The 25,071-nt window shown below is 37.1% G+C and overlaps 1 protein-coding gene across 1 annotated transcript in view; it reads right to left on the bottom strand.

The window, feature by feature from the left end:
* The window catches only part of EGFL6 (EGF like domain multiple 6), a 73,482-nt gene that overhangs the window by 14,564 nt on the left and 33,847 nt on the right, over positions 1–25,071 (bottom strand). Inside the window, exons 6-8 of the mRNA XM_001381028.4 lie at positions 20,867–21,001; positions 17,494–17,616; positions 5,719–6,039 (exon numbers count right to left, since the gene is read on the bottom strand). Of these exons, the coding sequence (XP_001381065.4) occupies positions 5,719–6,039; positions 17,494–17,616; positions 20,867–21,001 (579 nt within the window). The remainder of the gene's footprint in view (positions 1–5,718; positions 6,040–17,493; positions 17,617–20,866; positions 21,002–25,071) is intronic.

Here is a 25,071-nt window from a genome sequence, read left to right as displayed (position 1 = left end):
TATTCTTAGTAGCTTCCTACATAATACTAGGTGAATAACATGGATAAAAATTGAATAGTATGGGTAGATATGGGTGAGCTGTGATCTGTACTATTGCAAGGAAATCCCAAATAGATGGGGTCCTAGGTCCTTTTGAGTATTTAAATATTCTCAGTAGAGGAGGTAGCTTGAATATATATATATATATATATATGTATATATATATAACCCTTCCCTGCTGTTTTAGTGTCTATTCTAAGACAGAAGAGTGGTAAGGGCTGGGCAATTGGGATTAAATGACTTACCCAGGGTCACATAACTAGGAAGTGTCTGAGGCCAGATTTGAACTCAGAATCTCCCATCTCCAGGCCTGGTACTCTATCCACTATGCTACCTTATGCTGCCTCAGCTTGAATATTTTTGATCTGGTCATCCACTCCATACCTATTAGGATATTCCTAAAGGATAACCGTGGGTAGGCAGGGTGAGGATCAAATTGCTCTTTCCTTCTCTCTACCAACCTTAGCTGGTGATAGGGCTGCTGGGCTGCCCTAGGAGAAGTCACTCTGTTTCAGATGGTAATTGCTTTGCTTTTCAGGGAAATTTGCTAATTTCCCTGAAATCAGACTAAATAAGAAATTCTCTTTTTATATGATCCATGGAGTTATAAACCAGAAATTATGTATGTTAAGGAATAAAACACAAACGATGTCAAGAAAATAAAACTCACAGCTCTCATTTCCTAAATGGAAAGATTCCAATCCTGCATGCTAGTGCTCTTCTGTGTCACTCGAAACCCTTGGCACATACTGTATTTTTTGAGAGGCTCAAAACTATGTTAATGAAATTCCATAGGATGCCACTGAAATGTTCAGCTAAAACAGAGTCAGTGCTTACAAAGATGAAAACATTTTGAAAGTGGATTAAATGAAAGTAAGCATGTTCCAAGCTTGACTTCTTAATGGAGCTCTTCCAGCAAATCTAAATGATTAGTTAAAGCAAAACAAATTAGAGCCTGGTGGGTTAAGGTCCTGATATAGAGGATCATCCCAAAGCCTAGGACTTACTGGCTTCCGGCTACAATATTTACACATGAGAATTAACACATTTCAGGAAATTGACCACACTGGCCTTACGTAAGTCCCTTGGAATAGCCTCATAGTGCTAATAAACATTGTTCAGTTCTCAGTTTTCTGGTTGGAGAACAATCCATGCCACATCCCAGTTTCCAAGTCCCAAATCTTACTGTACCCTCCTTAATTACACTAATGCATTCCTGCACTTCCTGTGCAGTTCTGGAATTTGGGAGATGGATGGGTCATAGAATCCTGGGCCCAGAGATGAAAGGGACCACCTAGCTAGGGACAAGGGGAAAAATGTTCAAGGACTGGCCTTCAAGAAATTAAAATAAATTTAAAGCAAAGAAAGATACTTCAAGTTTATTACACTCTACAAAATGTATTTTACCTTTTTTCCTACCCATCTTGAGAAACTAAAGTATGCTTTCTTTAATATTTAGGTAACGTTTTTCTGATAAGACATCTCTAAAGCTTAAAGATGTTGCTGTTTTGTTTTTCAGTCACATCTGACCCATCCTAACCCTATCTGGAGTTTTCTTGGCAGAAATACTGAAACAGTTGGCTCTTTCCTTCTCCTGCTCATTTGACAGATTAGGAAACTGAGGCAAACAGGAGTAAGTGGCTTGCCCAAGGTTAAAGTGTCTGAGGTAGGATTGAAACTCAGGAAGATAAGTCTTCCTGGCTCCAGGCCCAGTGCCCTACCCACTGTGCCATCTAGCAGTCACTATGCTTAGAGACAGCATGCCTCCTTAGAGACTCAGGAAAGGAGCAAATCATGGCGGAACAAATGGTGGTTGGAGTCAAAGGGCTAAGGTTCCAGGGTCAGCTGCCATTTTGCCACCCGTCTTGTTCATCTTTGATTTTCTCATACCAAAAATGGAGGGCTTTTGTTAGATAACAACAATAACGGTATCCAGCATCTATATAGATTTTTCAGGTTAGCAAAGTGGTTTCCAAATATTATGTCATTTTATCTTCACATCAACTTTGGGAGGTAATTGCTATAAGTATTTTCTCATAGTTGAGGAAACTGAGAAGAAGGGCTAAGTGACTTTTCCAGGGTCACACAACTAGAAAGTATCTGAGGCTGGATTTGAACTCACATCTTCCTGACTTCCTGACTTTGGGTCCACTGATCTATTTTCTTCATCTTTCTATCAGCAAGATCAATTTAAAAGATTCGTTTGTTTGTTACATTAAAGTTCCCAGATATCTCCCTCTCTCTTTTCCCTCCTTGCACTAGAGAAAGCATCTTCTGACTAAAAGATATGTTTAGATAAAACAGTCTTGCTTGTTTCTATTGGTCAGTTCTTTCTCTAGAGGTAGATATAACACAAGTTAGTGTTCAAACAATATTTCTGTTGCTGCCTGATTTTGTTCTTTTTGTTCTTCGTAATTTCTTGTAGACAGTTCCATATTTTTTTGAACCCTTCCCTTCCATCTTAGATTAAATACTATGTATTAATTCCAAGGCAGAGGGGCTAGGCAATGGGTGTTAAGTGACTTGCCCAGGGTCACACAGCTAGGAAGCGTCTTCAGAAATTCTTTCCTAATGATGGCAGTTTAACCACCATGGCAGAACAAATCTGGAGTTGTCTCTTCGCAGGGTCTTGCCCACATTGTGATCTATCCAGATCAGGGAGGGGAGCAGATCACAACAGATGAGGATCTCTTGACTTTCTTGGGCCCCAATGAAAGCCCTTTCTGGGTGAGTAAAACCATACTCCATTTTGGAAGAAAAATAATAGTAGATTTAGCCCCTGAAGGTTTACAAAGTAGGAGAATTTATTTTTCTTATGCCGTATTAATTCCTACATATTTGGGAGAATTCCCGTGTGTTCCTGTATCTGAAATCTGGGTCGGAGATCCTATCTAGTCTGCTTCTTTTTGTATTTTCTTTGTCCTTGAGAATCCTAAGAAATGCCTTCCTTTTAAGCAGAATTTGGTTAATAGATGAAGGGGAGAAGGGACCTTTTCTGGCCTAGTGGTCTGTCCACCCAAGGAGATGGGGAGGGGTAGATAGACTGATAATTTAATTAGCTATCACCAATGAAAGCTCTCTTGGGATGGTCAAAGGAGAAGCTGACTAAGAGCTCCTAAAATCTATTGATTAGGCTACCTGACCCACCTTTGTTCCAAGAGAGCACTGGAGACCTATATTACTTTATTGGTTATGGTGCTGGCCTAGCCAATAAACCTGATGTAATCCATAAATTTATATTCTTACCCCCAAATCAGTCTCTGAAGAGAATTTTGATCATAACCAAAGCACTTTCTTCACCACAGGGAGGGAGGGAGGTTGTGAGAGGATTATGATCCACTTTTTACAGATGAGAAAACTGAGCTTCTAAGAGGGTTTGACTTACTCCAGGTCTAATGGTTAGTAGTTGTACCAAGTGGGATTCTGCCTTGTCTCCTGCTTCCATACCAGCATTCTCTTACTATGCCATGTTTGATTCTTGAATTTTTAAACTACCAAGAAAATGAATGTGATCCATCAATAGAACATCATTAAACTCATCCACAAATCATTTGGATTCATATAAAGAGCTCATAAGACTTCAGATTTAGAGCTAAAAAGGACCGTGGAGGTCATCTCATCTAACCCCTTCATTTTATAGATGAGGGAATGGAGGCCTCAGAAAGGTAAAGTAGCCACAGAGTAATAACTAATAATGACGTTCCGTTGTCCTTTGTTTTTGAAGAGGACCAATGACACCCTGGGGCGACAACTTGACTTGGGAGTGAATTGGATTTAGTGAGGCAGTAAGGCACAAAGTCATCATATCATCCTCACTCTCTTCTGGAGTCATCCAAATCCAGTGGTGAGATACAAGTCAGGAAGACTGGTGATGGCTGGGATGCAATGGATGGCCTTGGAGTCCACCATGTCTGATCAAGCTCTAAGCACCTCACAGTGCCTGCTTTGGCCACCTTCATGCCCATTGGAACAAATTGTTCTCATCCACCCATTCTTCCAGAGGGACATCTTCACGTGCTTGAAGGAGACACTTTCCTAACTCTCCAATGGGTTGGAGTCCTGTTAGTTATCTTCAATTGGTTTAGTCTACCTGACAAGATGGTTTTATTAGGGTATAACTACCATGAATGCTACAGTTTCTTGGAGACCCAAGTGAGAATTGGATGAAAGGTGGATGCCAAAGGAGGATGAACAGTTCTAAAAGAGAGTCTGGCAAACTCTCAAACCACAGTGCTAGTCCTACCCCAACAACCCCTACATTCCTTACTAATATTAATAGCAATAATATCTATGCATAATTTATTGCTTGTCATTCCTTTCTTTTTAAATTTTGAATTCCAGACACTCTTCCTCCATCCTACCCTCTTCTACTTCCACTGAGGAGGAATGCAATCTATCATTTATACACGTGAAATTACACAAAACACATTTCTGTATTAGCTATATTTTTAAAAAAATCAAAAATGAAGTGAGAATATACTTCAATTTGAACTCAAAATTTATCCAACCTGAGAGGCAGTTTAGAAAGGGGCCTTATTGCTTCTGAGCTGAAGGTCTTGTTATATTGTGGTTGGGATGACTGGTGCCTTCTTCATTCGGATGTACAGTAGAATCTTGTTTTATGTGACCAATTCATTAACAGCAAACTCTATTATTTAATAGGTATTTCTTATATGAACACACCTAGGCCCTTTCCAACTTCTCTTAGGCTTATCAGAGCTACCAGCATCACTACTTTTGAGTTTGAGAACATTATTAATAACTAAATAGCATTAATGAAATAAAGAGAAGTACTACTCTGATGCGGACATGCCTTATTACAAGTGAGAACATCTGACAAAGACTGATGCAGGAGTTAATGTTTAGTACTGTGAGTTTTAAAGTGTTGTGGTGGTGGGATGGTGGGTAACTGCATCCCCCAGCATGCCTCAGGGGTCCCTCCCTACTACTTCCTGGTGTGGGATTGGTCTTGAAAGGACCAATCCTGGGCTAGGGAGAGGCCACGCCCCCTACTTCTGGGCACAGATTAGTCTATATAAGGACCAATCCCATGCCTAGGAATGAACTTTGAATCTAACTTGATTCAAAGTTTAGAGAATTAATGAATTTCAGTGTGGGGTGGTTGGGAGGGGAAAACTCTAGTTGTTTTTTCTTTAAGAAGTTTAAAAAAAGGATCAAAAGGGTAGAGTTTTTCTTTTAGCATCTTCAGTGCAAAACAATGACTGAAGCTAGTGCTTCTGGGAGCTAGAAAGGGCATGGTTGGGAGAACTGCTGAGACACTTTATGCTGCGTGGGGAAAAGCTGCAGATTTAGTGTGTAATTAAAATGTTTTATTTAATGTATTTTTCTGCCTTTATTTTTTTTTGATTGCCAATTGTGTATATCTGATTTTGTGTAGATTCAGTGTGTAATTAAAATGTTTTATATAATGTATTTTTCTGCCTTTATTTTTTTTTGATTGCCAATTGTGTATATCTGATTTTGTGTAGATTCAATGTGTAATTAAAATGTTTTATTTAATGTATTTTTCTGCCTTTATTTTTTTTTTTGATTGTCAATTGTGTATATCTGAATTTGCGTGTGATGAGTTCATACAAAATGAGGTCCTAATATATTTTCTTAAGTGTGCCATGAATATGAAGATCTCATGAAAAATAAATAAATAAAAATGATACTCACAGAACACATCTCCTCTAAGGCTATGCTCCGGATCAATTTGGTTCCTGAAATCAAGCTGTCCTTCCTCTGGCTCATCTTCTCTCCTGGTATCTCCGTGTTCTTTCACCTTTCTATCATAGGCCCTGCCGACCTGAATGCCATCTTCATAATGGAATGACTGCAACAGAACCTTGGTAGCTGGTGTCCCAGCAGGTTCTGGAATCACATTCTTTATTTCTTCATTCTTTTTTACACTGCTCTTATGAGCAAGCAACTTCTTGATGGTGTCTTTGATGGTTCCTGGTGTCTGGGAGATTTCCTTCACAGAATTTTCAGGAATAACTAAAATAGTTGGTGACAACAAGAAAATCACTCACCACCAAGAAAGCATTTTAAGAGTACTTAAAATATGCTACAAATGAATGCAGGCACAAATATAAAGATATATAGAAACACACTTGCATATATACATAATATAATAGCTCCTAGTTCCAAGTGATATATACATACACAATTTATTGCTCATTTTTCAGTTGTGTCCAACTTTTCATGGCCCCATTTGAGGTTTTCTTGGCAAAAATACTGGAGTGGTTTGCCATTTCTTTCTCCAGCTCATTTTACAGAAGAGCAAACTGAGGCAAACAGGGTTAAGTGAATTGCTCAGGGTCACACAGCTAGTAAGTGTCTGAGGCTAGATTTGAACTCAGGAAGAGGAGTATTCTTGACCTAGGTCTGGTATGCTATCTACTGTGCCACTTGGCACCAATATGAAGGATATGGTCCTTTTAAATAAATTGAAAACTTTGTAGAAACAATCTGTGAAGGGTGAAGTCATTAATTGATGATGTGAGATTTTGGCAAGAATTCTTTGAAGACATTTATCTTACTTGGTAGAGTGCTCAGATGAGTGGTTCTGATGATTTAAAGGTCCACAGATTTGCAGACTGGGAAAGGTTCATGGATGTCATTGAGTCAAATATCCCACTCAATGAAGAAATTATTCTTCATATAGCTTTGTCCTATAAGACTACCTGCTTCTACTTGAATAAAGTTTTTTCTTTAATATATCTTTTCGACTGTCAAAGGCTCATGGTTCTTTAACCCTATGAGCTAAGAATGGGTTTTTTTCCTTTTTTTAAATGGTTTTCTTGTATTTAAAAATATAAAAACATTGCTGGCCTTTGGGCTATAGTTGGCTAACTCCTGCCTACACTGAAGTCTTCTGCTGAAAAGGTTCAATCTTATTTCTCAGAAATTTACCTTCAGATAAAAATTCTGTGAGAAAAATTTTAGAAAAAAAGTGGCAACTAATAGAAAGGCGATATTTCTCTTTATGTTTGTTTTCCATTAGATCAAGGGTTGGGAAGTTCTTGTCAATGGCCCAGATCTAGTTCTTAAATCCATTTTACCTGGACTATGGAGTCCTATACTAAGAAGGGATAGCTATTATGTAAAAATCTAATGTTTTACAAATCCACAAGATGGGGATATTTCCCATGGAAGAAGACTTTTGTTCTTTTATAAGGTAAGAAATGACTCTCCCTATTTTCTATCAAGAAATTTAGTAGGAAAAGAGGTAATTTTAATTAAGACTCTCTATACTTCTGAAATTTGCATAGGAATAAGCAAACTTTTTATGTGTATATACAAATTCTTGAAATGTTTATACCCAGACACACATCCACAATATAATGACCACCAGTTCCAAGTGACATTCACTTGGTAATTGTTCAGTCATTTTTCAGTCCTATCTGATTCTCCATGACCCTATTTGGGGTTTTCTTGGCAAAGATCCCGGAATGTTTTACCATTTCTTTCTCCTGCTCATTTTACAGAGGAGGAAACTGAGGCAAATGGGGTTATATGATTTACCCAGGATCACACCATAAGTGTCTGAAACTGGATTTAAACTCAGGAAGATGAGTATTCGTGACTCTAGGTCTGGCACTGTGTCCATTATGCCACTTGGGGCCAATATAAAGGGTTTTGTCCTTTATAATATATAAAATAAAAAATGTGTGTATATGCAGGCTTGTTTGATTTTTTGGAAATAAAACTTTTATTATCTCTTTTTAGATTGTAGTCAACCATTCACAGAATAAATTACTTCACACTACATTAAGTATTGAAAACTACTAACCTAAACTACTAAACAGAAACGAATAACATAATTTACACACATCCTAATTTTAGCATTAGTAAATACGCCTCTGCTTTGTCCCTCTGGGTTTTGGCAGATACTAAGATTGTATTTTTTTATGTTTTGTTTTATATGTATTTGTATGTTTTATGTTTCATACATACAAACCTCTTCCTTGCCTTATAATCACCTTTTCTCCCCTTTTGGTTTCTCTTTAACTTATCATAATAGCAAAGTCCATAGAGTTCATTATTTGTTATTTATTGAAGTCTCTGTGTTCACTCTTCTTAATTTTAAAGTGGCCAGGAAGAATATTCTAGCAAATGAGATTTATTTGGTTCTGTTAGAGAATTTGTGCATGCAGGTTTGAGTCAGAAACACTGATAAAAAAAAAATGAAATGTCCCACATTCTTCTCTTAGGCTCACTGCTTGATTTTTTTTCTAAACTTTTTATATCTTTAAGGCCCAGTGGATCACATGGAGTAGGGGCCATTATATTGCTCAGAGGCTAAAAAGCACCCTGTTATAATAGGTGTTGGCTGATTAAATCTCCAGATTGACTGGAGACAGGAAGAAAACTATCTCTAGTCTATCTGGAGACATATCTGGTTCATACCCTAAGCCCACTTCATGGGGAAGAGGTAGGGAAGGCCTGGGAAGGATTCAGTTCTGTCCCTATTGTAAACCTTAAAATTTCTTAGACTTATGAATGTTGGAAATTTCCCCATTGGGAAATTTCATACTGGAAAAAATTTCCTACTGATAGTAAGAACTCTATTGGAATGTGAAACCCCCGGGCATGGGAGGATCCTTCTCCTCCCTACTTAAGACTACTTTAGGACAGAAACCTTTTGTTATTCAGTCTTTTAAAGTGATTTCGATATCACACTATCCAGAAGGAAGGAGGAAACAGAAATGATCCACATCCCAGAAGGCTGGGGTCATACTGCACTGAGACACCGGTACTTCCAAATACAAATAGCTTCCAAGAGCTACATTTTCAAAATCCAATATGGTAGCCTATTCAAAAAAGTTCCCAGTATATGTTTGACTGAAGACTTGGGGGGAGGAGGTGGGGAAAACATGTAGAAAGACTTTTATATTAGGAATTAGTTAGGAGACCTTACTTGTAGCTCCAGCTTTACCTTTAACTTTAATTGTGTGACCTGAATCAACTCACTTTCTCTAGTCCTCAGTTTCCTTATCTATATAAAAAAAGAGCTAGACCAGATGGTATCCATCATCCCTTCAAAATCTAAAGAAGTCAAGAAGACCTGAGTTCAAATTCTGATTCTATCAATGAGATTTTCTGAGCATCAGTATAGGGTGGTTTGACTCAGTGGCCTCCAACATCCTCTTCTGCTTCAATTCTATGATCCTGTGGCAAAGAAGATTTTGGGGGTACCCTCTACTTTGAAGTCTGTAAGCTTATCATTTATTCAATCACAGTAGAAGAATGAAATCTAGAGCATATATGAGTATACTCATATATATCTATCTCTATTTCCCTTTCTGTATCTATATCATGGGAAGAAATTACCTAAGAGGAACTATAGGCAACAATATTATTAGGGATTAAAGATATATAAATAAAATTTTCCCCACAAATTTTATCCTTCTTTTTTTCCTTCTTTTTCCCATTACTTGACCCATTCAACTACTCTCAAAATAGTCAACAAGAAATGAATAAAGTTTTAAACCAGTTTAAATAAGAAAAAGATCCCCTTGAAAATACGGATCAGACTCTATTTGGATAAAATTCTTTTTACTTTGAAATCATCCTTTCCAAAAACTAGTTAAGTTTTCCTTTTTAGTGAATTGTTAACAGTTATTCATCATTGGGGCCATGTTGCTCTGCAACAGCTCCAATTAAAATTTATGATCCAATTGTTATGGGCCTAAAACAAACAGTACTAGTACCAATAAGTTGTGATTACAAATGCTATTTTTCTTCAATTTGAATAAAATGTCTAAGTGACTTTACCAGATAACATTTTATTATTATTATTATATTGTTATTATTTGTATTTATTATTATTTTATTATGCTTGGTCAATAAAAGCCCAGTCCTGTAAACATAAACAAATGTGGGGGTTCAGGGGGCCAATTTCTGGAACTGCCTCATGAAATGAAATAGAAGAGTCCAGCTCTGTGCTTCAAAACATCAGCTACCTCCAGCCTCTCCCCACCACTGCCAGACCCACGTCCATTCTTGCCTCCCTACAAGGAGAGAAATACTGATTTGGCCACTTAATACCTTTTGTGTGTGTGCTCAGTTCTGGTGCAACAGTCAATCCAAAGGCCTTTTCTTTATTGGGTAATAAGGGGACAGGAAGCATTCCCAGGATACCTGCGCACACTTTCAAGTCTAAAGCCCAGACCCCTCCATGCATCCCAGCACAGAGTCTAGACGATGATGTATGGCACCCTCCCATTTGCTCAGGATGCTTCCAGGACTGGGCTCTCATTGTTCAGTCTTTAGTAACATATAAGGTGCTCCTTTGCCCAGGTACACTCTAGCAGAATTTTCTACAACCTGCTGATGGGGTTCAGTGATTCTCTTCTCAGAATACAGCAGGAAGAGTGAACAGGAAAACTCAATTCCCTATGAATTTCCTTTCTGTAACCAGTAACGTGAAACTCAAGGCATTTAATAAATAGGGAGTGGAGGCTTAGAGACCCCGCTTGGCAAATCTAAACATCTGTTTTTAGTTTAAGCTTTGAAGTCTTCCTGCTGAGATGGAATGGAAAAATACAAAACAAAACATCATAATCTTTGGTGTCGGAGAGCTCACTCCCTTAGTATTTGAAAGAGAAAGCGATGGTGAGGACGTTAATCTACAGAGAGGCCAAAGAGAGGCATAGGGATGAATGTAAAAGAGTACACTGGCTCCGGGGTCAACCTGACGCAATGGGAGTTTATACACCTGGCTTCATTTCTGGCACTGGTGAATTATAATAATTATAATATAATATAATTACATATATTATATAATTATAATATTCTTAATTAAAAATTATAATAATCTTAATAAGAACCAAGGCTGTTAGGTGGCTCAGTGGATATAGCGTTGGGTGTCCAAGTACGAAGACCTAAATGCAAATCCAGTCTCAGTCTAGCCAACTCCTTGAACCTCAGTTTCCCCAGTGTAAAATAGAGATAATAAATAGCAACCACCTCCCAGGGTTATTGTGAAGATCAAATGAATACAAAATACAAATATGTACAAATATATAAATAAATTTTATGTACCATGTAAATTATATATGTAAATCATTAAATTATATTATGTATTATATTATATGTAATTATATATTATTAAATTATATATAAATTATTAAATTAAACTGGTTTAAAACTTTATTCATTTCTTGACTATTTTGATGGTAGTTGAATGGGTCAAGTGATGGAAGAAGGAAGAAAAAAAGAAGGATAAAATTTGTTGGGGGAAAATTTATTTATATATTTGTATAATATATATTTGTAAAGTGCTAGTGTCTGAAATATAATAGGTAATATTTAAATGTTAGTTCTTATTGTTCATGATAAAGCATAATGATAATAGCTAGCATTTACATAGTGCATTAAGATTTTTAAAGTAATATATACATTCTCTATATATTTTTATATGTATATAAAATCTCATTTGATCCTTATAACAACTCTGAGAAGTAAGTGCTATTAAACTCATTTTACAGATGAAGAAACTGAGCAAAGGGCATTTAAGTAACTTGTCTGGGATTCAGTAAATGCCTAAGCCAAGATTTAAACAAGGGGTTGGCTAAAAGCCATAGGCCAAATCCAGCTGCCATTAATTTTCACAGAGCCTACAAACTAAGAATGGTTTACCTATATGTGTAAAATATGTTTGAGTTTATTTATATAGGAATTTATATATATTTTGGGTGCAAAATATCATATTTAAAGATGTAAAAAACCATTTTTTGGCTCACAGGACACATGGAAATAGATATTAGGCTGCATAGGCTATCATTTGCCAAATCTCAAATTAAATTCAGGTCTTCTTGACTTTATATGCAGTTTTTTATTGACTGCATATACCACCTAACTGCCTTTATGTGGTAGAATTGAAAAGATGCCAAATGACCTTCCTCTCAAAAAAATGCAATCCCACTATTATAGTTACTCCTTTGGTGGTAAAGCATCAACTATAAAAGACCACTATTAAAATGTAAAGATCCTTTAGCATTGGTTACTTAGGAGCTTTCTTCTCGTCACCTATCAGACCAGCATGCCTGAGATCTGCAGAATCTAGTAGGTACCTAAGAAATATTTACTGAATGAATAATCAATGAATATAGGGAGAGCAGTAGTGTAAGGGGCTTCAAAATATCATTCTGGCTGGATGTAGCTAGACTTGATTGGGGTACCAGCAGTTCAGTTTATTATTAGAATTTCTCCCTAGAATAGTTTAAATCTACCATATTTCAAAACCAATGTTGTAACAGTTGGGAAAAAATTAGTTTCTGAGACTATTACTATATGCAACAGGCACTCCTTGAAAAACATTGGATACAAACTTAACATGCAAATTATTAAGAACAGGAAAGCGTGATGGAAGGAAAATTGGATTTGGAATCAGAGGACCTGATTGTGATGTTTATTAGTTATATGGTCCTTAGGAAAATCGCTTTGCTTTTCTAAATCTCGGTTTCTTCATAAGTAAAGCTGAGAAAATGATGCTTATATTAACCTAACTTGTATCTCACAGGATTATTGTTTAGATAAAATAAGATAAAATAGACCCAAAGCATTGCAAACCTTCAAATGATCTCTGTCTCTCTGTACTGAGCTATCCATCCTTTGTTCAGTTATTTTTCAGTCATGTCTGCCTTTTCATGATCCCATTTGGAGTTTTCTTGGTAAAGGCACTGGAGTAGTTTGCCATTTCCTTCTCCAGTTCATTTTACAGATGAAGAATTTAGGCAAACAGGGTTAAGTGACTTTCCCAGGGTCACACAACTAGTATGTGTCTGATTCCAGATTTCAACTCAGGAAAATGAGGGTTTCTGATGCCAGATCCTGTACTCTATCCAGTTTACCAATGCTTCTATCTATCTATCTATCTATCTATCTATCTATCTATCTATCTATCTATCTATCTATCTATCTTAGTTCAATACATTTTATACATGATATGCAAATTATATGTTGCATTATGTATATTATATATGTATAAATCATGCAATAGTTAAATCAAATTTTTCTATACTGAATTTTTAAATTTTTAGTAGGGTTTAGTGAAAGGAAATTTATACCTACCATTATAGTAAATAAATATTTGCTAAACTGAATAGTATCTTCAAATTGGTTCAAAAATTTTTGCTTTCTTAATATGAGATACCTCTTTAGTCAGAATCAAATTAAAGATAAACCTATGTTGTAACAAAGAATATTAACTAAGGAGAAACTGGATTAAAACCTCAGTTCTGCTACTTACTAGTTGCTTGACTCTGGAAAAGTCACTTTAGCTCAGTGGGACTCAGTTTCCTCACCTGTAAAGTGAGAGGATACACTAGATCTCTGAGGTCTCTTCTAGCTCTAAATCTATAAATTTTTTGTGTCCTTGGTCGCTAATATGAGACTTTTATTTATTTATTTATTTGTTATCTAGATTTGGAAAATTTATTTAATGAATTAATTTAGAATATTTTTCCATCGTTACAAGGTTCATGTTCTTTCCCTCCTCTTCCCTCACCCCCTTCCTGTAGCCAACATGCAATTTCACTGGGTTTTACATGTGAGTATCATTTAAAAAGGCATGGTGGGACCATTGATCATGGTAATCACGAATTCTCTATTCCTCATTTTTCTTTCTGGATGAGGCTTATACCTATATCTCAAGGATAAAGATTGCATTTGAAAAAAAGTAATTTAACTCTGTGGTGAAAATATGTTATATAAATAAATGGTATCAACCTACTTGTACAAAAAAATTTTAACAACTCTTTTTTGTGGTGGCAAAGAATTGGAAACCAAAAGGAATGGCCATCAATTGAGGAATGGATGAACAAGTTGTGGTATATGCTTGTAATGGAATACTATTGCACTATAAGAAATGAACAAGATGAATTCAGAAAAACCTGGACTAATGAATGAACTGATGCAAAGTGATGTGAACAGAACTAGGAGAACAGAGTCTACAGTAACAGAACTATTTGATGATCATCAACTATGAAGGGCTAAATTATTATCAGCAAAACAAGCTTCCATGATAACCTCAAGGGACTTGTGAAAAAAAAATACTATTCACAGGCAAAGAAGGAAGTGTTGGAGTCTGATTCCAGATTAAAGCATACCATCTTTAACCTCATTTCTTTTGTGAGTTTTTTATTGTTTATGTGATATGTTCTTTTTGTCATAGCATGGGGAATATGGAAATATGTAATGCATGGAGGCAATGGTATAATCTATATTAGAACTATTTACTGCCTCAAGGAGATGGGGGTGGGGAGGGAAGAAAAGGAGACAATCTGAATTGTCAATAATTGGTTCTAAAGTAAAAAGGTTTAAAAAATAAATGGCATCATTTTGTTAGCTATTCTTATTATCATAGAATATTTAAAACACTGAAAACTAATTAGATCTAATTCTTCCTCATTTTTATTTAGATGAATTTATGCACCTAAATATGGAATTTTGTCAATCATTCTTTAAAGTGAGGGTATGGCCCTTCTTAGTGTAAACCTTAAAATTTCTTAGACTTATAAATGTTGGAAATTTCACCACTGGGAAATTTCCTACTTGAAAAATTTCCTACTGATAGTCTATTGGAATGTGAACCCCCTTGGCATGGGAGGGTCCTTCTCCTCCCTACTTAAGATTACTTTAGGACAGAAACCTTTTGCTGAACAATGGAAAGGACTTTGACCTATGCTTAAGCATAGAACAGGAAGTTCTTTGAGTCATGATTGATTTTAGAATTGATACAATAGAGATACTTGGAATGACAGAACCAGGTCTTGGAACTTACAATCTCCACCCTACTCAGTCCTGATAGGATTTAGGAAGGGCTGCAGCAAAGGATCAAGATTTAATTATTTGAGAATATGACCTTCAACAGACATGTGCAAAGGGGCAGACCTCTGGGCGGTCCTGGGTTAAGCTAGAGCCACCATTGACACAGGGAAGACATGGACAGTGATTGGTAGATGTGAGAACTGAGGGGAGGGAACTGAGATGGTTTCCTTAAAGATAGAGGGGTCTGAGGACTGAGGGGTGGTTGGAGAGGTTTTGCTCTGAGAGGTTGTGCTCTGAGAAGCTTGCTCTGAAGGAGGCTGGAGGTGGAGGCCCCTGAGACTGTTTCTCCATTTTGGTCACGTGAGTGATAGGGACTGATCTCTTTTCTTTGCCTCAGCTATCTAAGGGCTTGGACCTTTTGGCCCAGCCTAAACAGAGGGGGTATTTAAGCCCTATTCCCTTCTCTCCCCTTTCTCTCTCTCTCTCTATTTCTCTCTCTCTCTCTCTCAATACCTTTCTTCCTCCTGTTTGTAATTAAACTCCATAAAAGGTTGACTGCTGATTTGAGTTTCATTTAGGAATTACATAGCTGAATTCCTTGGTGACCTTAAATTGATATATATCAGTCTTTTAAAGTGATTTCCTTGTCACATTAGGAAGAGATCAGCTTTCTTAAGGATCATGGCACTTTAATTCACAGGGAATGAAAACAAGGAAAGTTTTCTAAGTATCGAATGCTCTGGCCTAAAGGATAGGTCTTTTTAAAGAATATTTCCTTGAATGTTACTAGGTTCGGGTACTAGTCTCAGCTCTGTTATTATTATTTTTAAAATAATATTTTATTTTCCTCAACTACATGTAAAAACAATTTAACATTATCTTTTTTAGTTTTGAGTTCCCAATTCTCTCCCTCCCTCCTACCCACAGTTTATTGAGACAGTAAGAAATATATATGCATATATATTACATATATAAAACATGTGCAATAAAGTAAAAACATTTTTCCATATTAGGTATTTTGTGGACAAGATCTCAAATGAAAAAAGGAGGAGAAAAAGAAGGAGGAGAATGAGGTAAAGGAGGTAGGAGAAGGAAAAGAAAGGAAGAAAGGAAGAAAAGAAAGAGAAGAAAGAGAAAAAGAAAGGAAGAAATAAATCTAGTATATTTCAATCTGCATTCAGAAAGTTCTTCCTCAGAGGGCAGATGATATTTTTCATTACAAGTCTCTTGAACTGTCTTAGATTACTTCACTGCTGAGAATAACTAGATAATTCACAATTGTTTATCAAAAAATATTGCTGTTACTGTGAACAATGTTCTTATTCTGTACACTTTGCACTTGTGCATGTAAGTCTTTCCAGGTTTTTCTGAAATCCTCCTGCTTGTCATTTCTTAGAACTCAATACTATTCCATCACCATCCTATACCACAACTTGTTCAGCCATTCTCCGAATGATGGACAAACCTTCAATTTCCAATTCTTTCACACCACAAAAAGCAATTCTGCTATTATTCATAGCTGGGCAGTATTCAGAGAAGGGCAACCAAGAAGCTGAAAGACCTTGAGTTCATGCCGTATGAGAGTTGGTTGGAGGAACTGGGCAGATTTAGTTTGGAGAAAATAAAACTCAGATAATACAGGACTGCTTCATCAAGTGTCTGAAGGACTGTCAGGTGGAGGAATGATTAGGATAGTTTTTTTGAGTCCCATAGAGCAGAGCCAGGAACAATCAGTGAAGATGCAAAGAGGAAAATTGAGGTTCTATGTCAGAAAAACTTGCTAACTAGTAGAGTGGCCAAAGTGAAGTGGGCTATCTCAAGAGGTTATCTCAAGACCCTGGAAGGTCCTCAAGAAGGGGCAGGACAATCACTTTCCAACTAAAACCCCACCTTTTACAGAAAGCCTTCCCCAACTCCTCTTAATTCTAGTGCCTTCTCTCTCTTATTTCCTATTTGTCCTGTATGTAGCTTGTTGTTTACTTATTTCAGTCGTCTGACCCTTTTATTAATGCACTTGGAGTCTTCTTGGCAAAGATACTAGAGTGGGTTGCCAGTTTCATTGCTTCATTTTACAAGGAGGAAACTGAGGTAAACAGGGTTAAGTGACTTGCCCCTGGTCACCTAGCCTGTCTGAGGTAAAATATGAACGCAGGTCTTCCTGACTCCAGGTCTGGCACTCTATCCACTGCACCATCTAGCTGCCCTGTATATAGTTGACTTTGTGTTATTTGCTTGCATGTTGTCTTCCCATTAGATAGATTGTAAACAATTTGAAGTCAGAGTCTGTCTTTTGCTTCTTTGTATCCCCAGCACATAGTAGAATAGGTGCTTAATAGGTACTTAATAAATATATTATAAATAATATATGTATATAAAATGTACTATATATAAACATAGTAGGCATGTAATAAAAGGTTTATCAATTGATTTATAGTGGAGATTATATTGCATATAAATTGGTCTAGATGGTCTCTAGTTAGAGGCCATCTAATCTAATTTTCTCCTTTTTACAGGTAAGGAAACTGAGGCACAGAATAATTAAGTGACACTTTTAGGTCTATGGTTCTATAACATCAAAGGATATAACATCAAAGGACAAAGGATGGGAGAAGGGGGGAGCCTTATTTGAGTTTCTATTAGCTGTTGGTCAATACATAATCAGATTCTACTTACCAGAACAATGAAATCCATTACCCTTATATCCCTGTCTACATTTGCACTTAAAAGCACCTTGGGTATTGAGGCAGTCAGCATGAATGTTGCACTTGTGAGTATTTGCCATACATTCATTTATATCTACAAAAAACCAAACAAATAAACATTTCAATGAAAACTCGCTGAAAACAGTGTGCTAATACTCCACCCCCTGGCTCTCAGTAGCTTCCAAATAACTCAGTGGCTCATCTGTTCTGAAAGCTTTAGCTTTTGTTGTGAGACAAAAATCGCCAAGTATTATGAACCAGAGAGCCATCTTTTGGAAGCTTCACTGGTACTTGACACTGTGCGTGTCAAGGCTATTCCCCATCACAAGAGATTTCATCCTTTGATTTCGAAGGAAGGTATTATGAAATTGGAATTGATACTTCTCTTGAGTTTTTAGGTTTGTTTGCTTTTTAATTCTAGTGGGGTGAGTTAAGGGAGTTTTATTTACCCCCTTTCCTCTTCCCAAATAAAGAAATAAAGTTTCTGCTATGGAATAGAGAGGTTCGAAACTGACAAGGAGTTTTGCCTTTGTTTAATGCTTCCAAACAGAGCTTATAGGTGGAAATCCAGATTTGTTCAGATGTTAGGACACAGAGAACTACCAAGATGTAGCTCCAGATTGGTCTTTACTTAGGTTGGGATGATGGTTTAGAAAGTTTCCTTCTCCTTTGCTCCAGGACCACTAATCTTAAACCTCATCTAGCTCTTTATCTACATGTGTTCACAAATACATACATATAGAGAGGATAACATTTTGTTTTTAATCGTAAAACCCCTGGTGTTTGATGGCAAAGAGAAGTCAGATGCCAATCTCCTTAATCAGTTTTTAAAACAGAAAATGATGGAAGTACCCAATGATAATTCTTATTTTCTGGAGCCCTCTTTTGTGGTATCATTAGAGTAATGTTATTCAAAGTGTTTAACACGGACTCATTGGATTTCAGTGAGAAAAGGAATTGTAGATCATCTAGTCTGCATTTTTGATTCTAGCAACAGGTCCCTAATCAGGCAGTAGACTTTAAGAATTGTCCTCTACTGGTCTTCTTTAAAATATTTAAGGTCATGAACATTGTTCAAAACTCAGGGACCAACTGTTGTTCTACCTATATCCCATGCATAGTGTAAAGGAAGATACGCATTAATAATTAATAAAGTCTATTTTTGCTCATATAAGTCTCTGAATGTGGGAATCTTCATCATCTAGATAAAGAGTTCTTAAGCTTTTCAATGTCATGGACCCCTTTGGCAAACTGGTGAAGCCTATGGAATCATTCTTAGAATGATTTTTAAAAATATAGGATTACAAAAGAAACTAATGATATTGAAGAAGTTACCGAAATACTATTCAAAAAAATGTTTTTCAGGCTAAGAAATCCTGACACAGATCTTTCCTCAATAAGTTAATTTTTTGTACCCATATCCCTGTTTAAATTTTCCTTGTTATGAAATAGCTAAAAAAAAAAAAAACAGCCAGTTTGTTAAATTGAGTAACAGAATAGAGAACTTATAGTACTTGAAGAAATCTTAAGGGTAATGGGAAGGTCCATTTTGCTTCTGCCAAAATAACCCCATGGGTACTCCCTAATGACTTTAATTCCTTAATCAGGAGTCTAAATTTTCATTATACAATTTATAATTTGCATTACAATTCTGAGAATAGTAAACAAATGGTTTAAATTCATATTTATGTATTGATGATTAATATAAACTCCCTTCTTGAGGGCAGGTTTTGATAATGGAGAGAGCATGTAGACACTAAATAGATAAAAATAGATGAAGCAAAGACAGGAAAGGCAGGAGAAATTGGAATCTTCTTCTAAGCCATCATTATACCTTAGGCAGGCTTTGAAAAAATGAAATACTTGGCAAACTGTTATGAAAGGGAGGCTGTTAAATTCTAGGTAGAGAAACATTACTTCCATTCTTTCATCAAAACTAAACAAGACTAGTTACTTTTATTTTCTCCTGTGAAGATTAAATTTAACTCTCCCCTGATTGTGAAAATGAAATTAACTCTCCCCATTGTGAAAATTAAACCAACTCCCCTGCCCATTTTTATAATCACCAAAAGTGTAAACATCCCATTAAATCATTAAGTGAGGAGACCTGTGACACACGTGTGCAATAGTGAGTGATGAATCAGAGTCAAACAGACTGCCCCGTGGGCCATCCTAAGCAAAGCTTCAACTGTGATTGGTAGGTGTAAAATTAGGGGAAGGCACAGGAAGTGATGCAAAAAAAATAACTTTAAAAGGGAGTTACAACTTCCTGAGTGGAGTTGAATTGGACTTCAGCTTCTTCTGGAGTTCTGAGTTTGAGTTGGAGGCTGGTGAAGAATCTACTGACTGGACCTGAGACCCTGTTCCTGGTGAGACTGTCCTTGCATCTCTCCCTTTGGACCGACACGTGGTGAGTGAAAAAGCTGACTCCTTTCCTGGATTTTCTGAAAAGTAGCCCAGGAGAGACCTACCTCTTGAGAGAGACATCCCCAGGTCCTCGTCTTTGCCAAGGCCTCTCCGGCTAAGGACTAATTCTCCCTGACTGGGTTGAGCCAGGGGCCATGAGTAAATTACTTAGTGCTTAGGATAGATATCTTACCCTATCCTCTCTCTGATTTTCTTATTTCACTCTTTCTACAGTTTGTAAATAAATGGTAAATCTGTAAATAAATCTCTTTGGAATAAATTAAATTCCTAGAGACCCTATTCTTAAATAGGGTCTTAAATAATCCAGTCCTACCCTTTTTATAATTAATCATTTTCCCTACACTCCTTGTTTTTGCTGCTATAGATGGCAATCATGGAAATATTTTTGTAAAAATAGGGCAAAGCATAGAATCTTAGGTTTGGAGCTGGAAGGAATCTTTGAAGCCTCCTAATCTAACCCTAACCCTAATTTTACAAATGAGGAAACTGAGACCCAAGAAGTGAAATGATTTGTCTAAGGCCTTACAATTTGAAACCAGTTCCTCTGACACTAAATAGTATCTCTACTGTATTATTTCATGTCTTTAGACATCAGATTATTCATCTGTCAATGAAATGATTGAAAGGGTTGCCTTTCAACTCAAGAACAAAAGTTCTATGGTCATGAGAATTTTACCATCACAGAGGTTCAAATATTAAAGTCATTCATTGTTCATGTTCAAATATCTATCTTTAGAACCAGCAAATGAGTATAGTTTCCAGAAAGTTGTTAGATTTCATCTTTATCTACTGCTGAGTCATAACTTGGCAAATAAGACTCTGAAGTTGCTACTGAGAAACTGGTAGGAAAGAATGAGCCATGAATTTGGGTGGCGGTAGTGGTAGTGGTGGAAAGGAGCCATACATATAAATCTTACCTACACAGTCATATCGCCCATTGATGTATTTCAGTTCAAAACCATTGTGGCATTTGCAGTAGTAGCTTCCAAAGGTGTTCACACATCTCCGATTGTAGGGACAGAGAGCTTTACCAGATGTGCATTCATCAACATCTAGGTCAAGAAAGAAGTGTTTCCATAAGGAAAAGAAGATACGAGGTTGATAGAATAGGTAGAATGAATTTCAATGGACTAAAGTCCTCCATTCAAACAATTTATAGCCTTTCGGAGGCTGAATCAACTCTCTAAGATTCTAAGACTGTTGTATGATCTAGGATGTGGGGAAAGTTCCATCTATGCCATCTAGCTATTTTATTTTTATTTTATTTTAATGGTTACCATTAGGAGACAACTCACTGAAATGCACCTTTTGACTTGAATTTGAAGCTTGGAGTCAAAATGAGACATTGTCATGAAATTGAAATGGCTTGCTGAAAGTCATATAGGGAAGATGGGGATTTGAGCCCAGGTCCTCTGGTACTTTCTCCCTAGTGTTCTTTCTGGTACACCCTTCTGCTTCAAGAAAAATGTTCGAGGACTTCCGGGTAAACATGGATGCAATCTAGACGTGAATCGCTTCCTCTCCCCGGCACTGAGTGAAATAGACTATCTCAAAAGAGTATAAAAATCACCTTTGGAAGAAAGGAGGGACTCTCCAGTACCCCACAGAAATGAAGGTACGTGGGGTTTGGACCTTTCTACACGATAATAAGGAGGAAAAGCTTGCACAAAAATGTGAACTGAGCCGCCCTTTCCCCCCCCTACCTCCCTCACCAAACCAGAGTAGGGTATCAGAGCTCTCACTGGGACAGCGAGTGAGTGAGGAACTTCTCTGTCTGGGGGGAGGGGCACACCAGGGTCCTTTGGATCTAAAGACTGCTAGGAAACGACGCCTCAGGGCGGTTCCATGGGAAAACCCCGGGAACTGGAGAGCACACAGACAGAGAGCGCCCTGCAAACTGGGAACAGTGAGGAGTCTCGAGAGTCTGTAAAAACTGCCTAAGGCCAAAGTGTTGCACCTCACTGTAGTGAATGGGGGGGGCAAGCCAGGCTCCTTGGGAACTGACAGGGAATACCAGAGTTCCACCCTTCAGAGCAGTTTCACAGGAGATTCCTGCACACCAGTGAGAAGAGGTCACAGAGCACGGGGGCCGGCGCGCTGAACAGAGGGGCAGACACCCAGAACACAGGGGTGGTTGCACTGAGCACAGGGGCACTCTAAGAAACCTCAGAGGCTGGGAAGAACTAGTCTGAGGCAACCTAAATTCACAGAAAACCCACCCATATCACCCAGACCCCAGACCAAAAAGAAAAGGGGAATAAAACCACCAAAGGAATGGCTCACATGGCCCAAAATCAAGCCTCCAAGAAGAAAGGGGAAAAATTGACTATTGAAAACTTTTATGGCAGGAGTACCCAAGAAAAAGAAGAGAAAGAGGATGAAATCCAAACAAAATCAAAACAGGCCTCCCAAAATGGAAATTATCCACAAGCTCTGGAAGAACTCAAATTGGAGCTTATCCAAAAGATGGAAACCTTCTGGAAAGAAAAATGGGAGAAAGAGATCAGCAGTCTGATAGACAAGACTTCACAATTAGAGAAAGAGCTGGAAGTCTCTAACAAAAAGGTAGAACAATCTGAAAAACAAATCCAGTCCCTAAAGACCAGAAATAAGCAACTGGAAGAAGATGAGATGGCAAAACAGCAAGAGTTAATAAAGCAAAGCCAAAAAATTAATGAATTAGAAGAAAACATAAAATATCTCACTGATAAGGTAACAGACCAGGAAAACGGAGGAAGAGAAAACTTGAGAATTATTGGTCTGTCCAAAAAACCAGAGATAAACAAAAACCTTGATGCTATACTACAGGAGATTATAGAAGAAAATTGCCCACATGTTCTGGAGCAAGGGGGCAAAATAGAAATAGAAAGGGTTCATAGAACACCCTCTATACTAAATCCCCAAAAGACAACCCCCAGGAATGTAATCACCAAATTCAAGAGCTTCCAAGAAAAGGAGAAAATCCTACAAGAAGCCAAGAAGAGGAGCTTCAGATATAGAGGGGCTCCTAAAAGGTTCCCACATGACTTAGCGGCTAGCACACTAAGAGACCACAAAGCATGGAACATGATATTTAGAAAGGCAAGAGAGCTGGGTCTCCAACCAAGAATCAACTACCCATCAAAACTGACTATATACTTCCAGGGGAAAGTATGGGCATTCAACAAAATAGAAGATTTCCAAGCATTTGCTAAGAAAAGGCCAGAACTTAGTGGAAAATTTGATATCCAATCACAGAAAGCAAGAGAAACATGAAAAGGTAAATATGAAAGAAAGGGAAAAGGAGATAAATCTTATCTTTTTCTTTAAGTCAAACTCTCTTCTATAAGGACTACATTTATATCAAATTATATATATTATTATGTGGGGAAAATGTATTGTTTAATTCTCAAAAATTGTATGCATCATAAGAGTAATTAGAAGAATCGTGCATAGGGAAAGATTGGGGCATCATGAAGATTTGGTGAAAGGGGGGCAAAGAAAGAAAAAGGGAGGGGGGGAATCGTCAATGATACTAAAATTTACTTCAAGAAATGGAGGGGGGGACTAAATAGAATAATCTTTCCCATGCAAAGATACACATGGGAAGGGGAGGGGAAGAACTCTCATATGAGAAGGAGAGGAAGAGAGCGTGAAGTGGTATTACTTAAACCTTAATCCCAGTGAAATCAACTCTGAAAGGGAAGAAGAACATTTAGATCCAGTGGGATTCTGAATTCTATCTTATCCAACAGGGTAAGAAAAAAAGCAAAATTAAGGAGGGGGAGGGGGGAGGGAGTATAAAAAAGGAGGGAAGGAGAGGGGGGAGGGGAAGGGAGCATAAAAATGGAGGGGCTAGAAAGGGAAGTATATCAAGGGAGGGGACTGGGGGGACTGACCTAAAGTAAATCACTGGTTCAAAAGGTTATAGCTAAAGAAGAAAGGTCAGAACTAGGGGAAGATATCAAAATGCCAGGGAATCCACAAGTGACAATCATAACATTGAACGTGAATGGGATGAACTCACCCATAAAACGTAGACAAATAGCAGATTGAATTAGAACCCAAAACCCTACCATATGTTGTCTTCAAGAAACACATATGAGGAAGGTTAATACCTTCTGGGCCTCAACTGATAGAAAGAAGGCAGGAGTTGCAATCATGATATCTGACAAAGCCAAAGCAAAGATAGACCTGATCAAAAGGGATAGGAAAGATAAATATATTCTGTTAAAAGGGAGTATAGACAATGAGGAAATATCACTAATCAACATGTATGCACCAAATGGTATAGTATCCAAATTTCTAATGGAGAAACTAGGAGAATTGAAGGAGGAAATAAACAGTAAAACCATATTAGTGGGAGACTTGAACCAACCACTATCAAATTTAGATAAATCAAACCAAAAAATAAACAAGAAAGAGGTAAAAGAGGTGAATGAAATCTTAGAAAAATTAGAGTTAATAGACATATGGAGAAAAATAAATAGGGACAAAAAGGAATACATCTTCTCAGCACCACATGGAACATTCACAAAAATAGATCATACACTAGGTCACAGAAACATGGCATTCAAATGCAGAAAAGCAGAAATAGTAAATGCAACCTTTTCAGATCATAAGGCAATAAAAATATTGATCAGTGAGGGTACATGGAGAGCCAAATAAAAAACTAATTGGAAAGTAAATAATATGATACTCCAAAATTGGTTAGTTAGAGAACAAATCATAGAAACAATTAATAATTTCATTGAGGAAAATGACAATGGTGAGATATCCTTTCAAACCTTATGGGATGCAGCCAAAGCAGTACTTATGGGATGCAGCCAAAGCAATACTTAGAGGAAAATTCATATCCTTGAGTGCATATGTTAACAAATTAGGGAGGGCAGAGATCAATGAATTGGAAATGCAAATCAAAAAACTCGAAAACAAACAAATTAAAGCCCCCCAGAAGAAAACCAAACTAGAGATCCTAAAAATTAAGGGAGAAATTAATAAAATCAAAAATGATAGAACTATTGAACTAATAAACAAGACTAGAAGCTGGTACTTTGAGAAAACAGACAAAATAGACAAAATACAATCTAATTTAAAAAAGGAAAGAAGAAAGGCAAATTAACAGCATCAAGGATGAAAATGG

Source organism: Monodelphis domestica, chromosome 8 (genome assembly GCF_027887165.1).
Source record: "Monodelphis domestica isolate mMonDom1 chromosome 8, mMonDom1.pri, whole genome shotgun sequence".
NCBI lineage: Eukaryota > Metazoa > Chordata > Mammalia > Didelphimorphia > Didelphidae > Monodelphis > Monodelphis domestica.
Note: the sequence above shows the minus strand (reverse complement) of the source record. Positions and strands in the feature narration are given on the sequence as shown.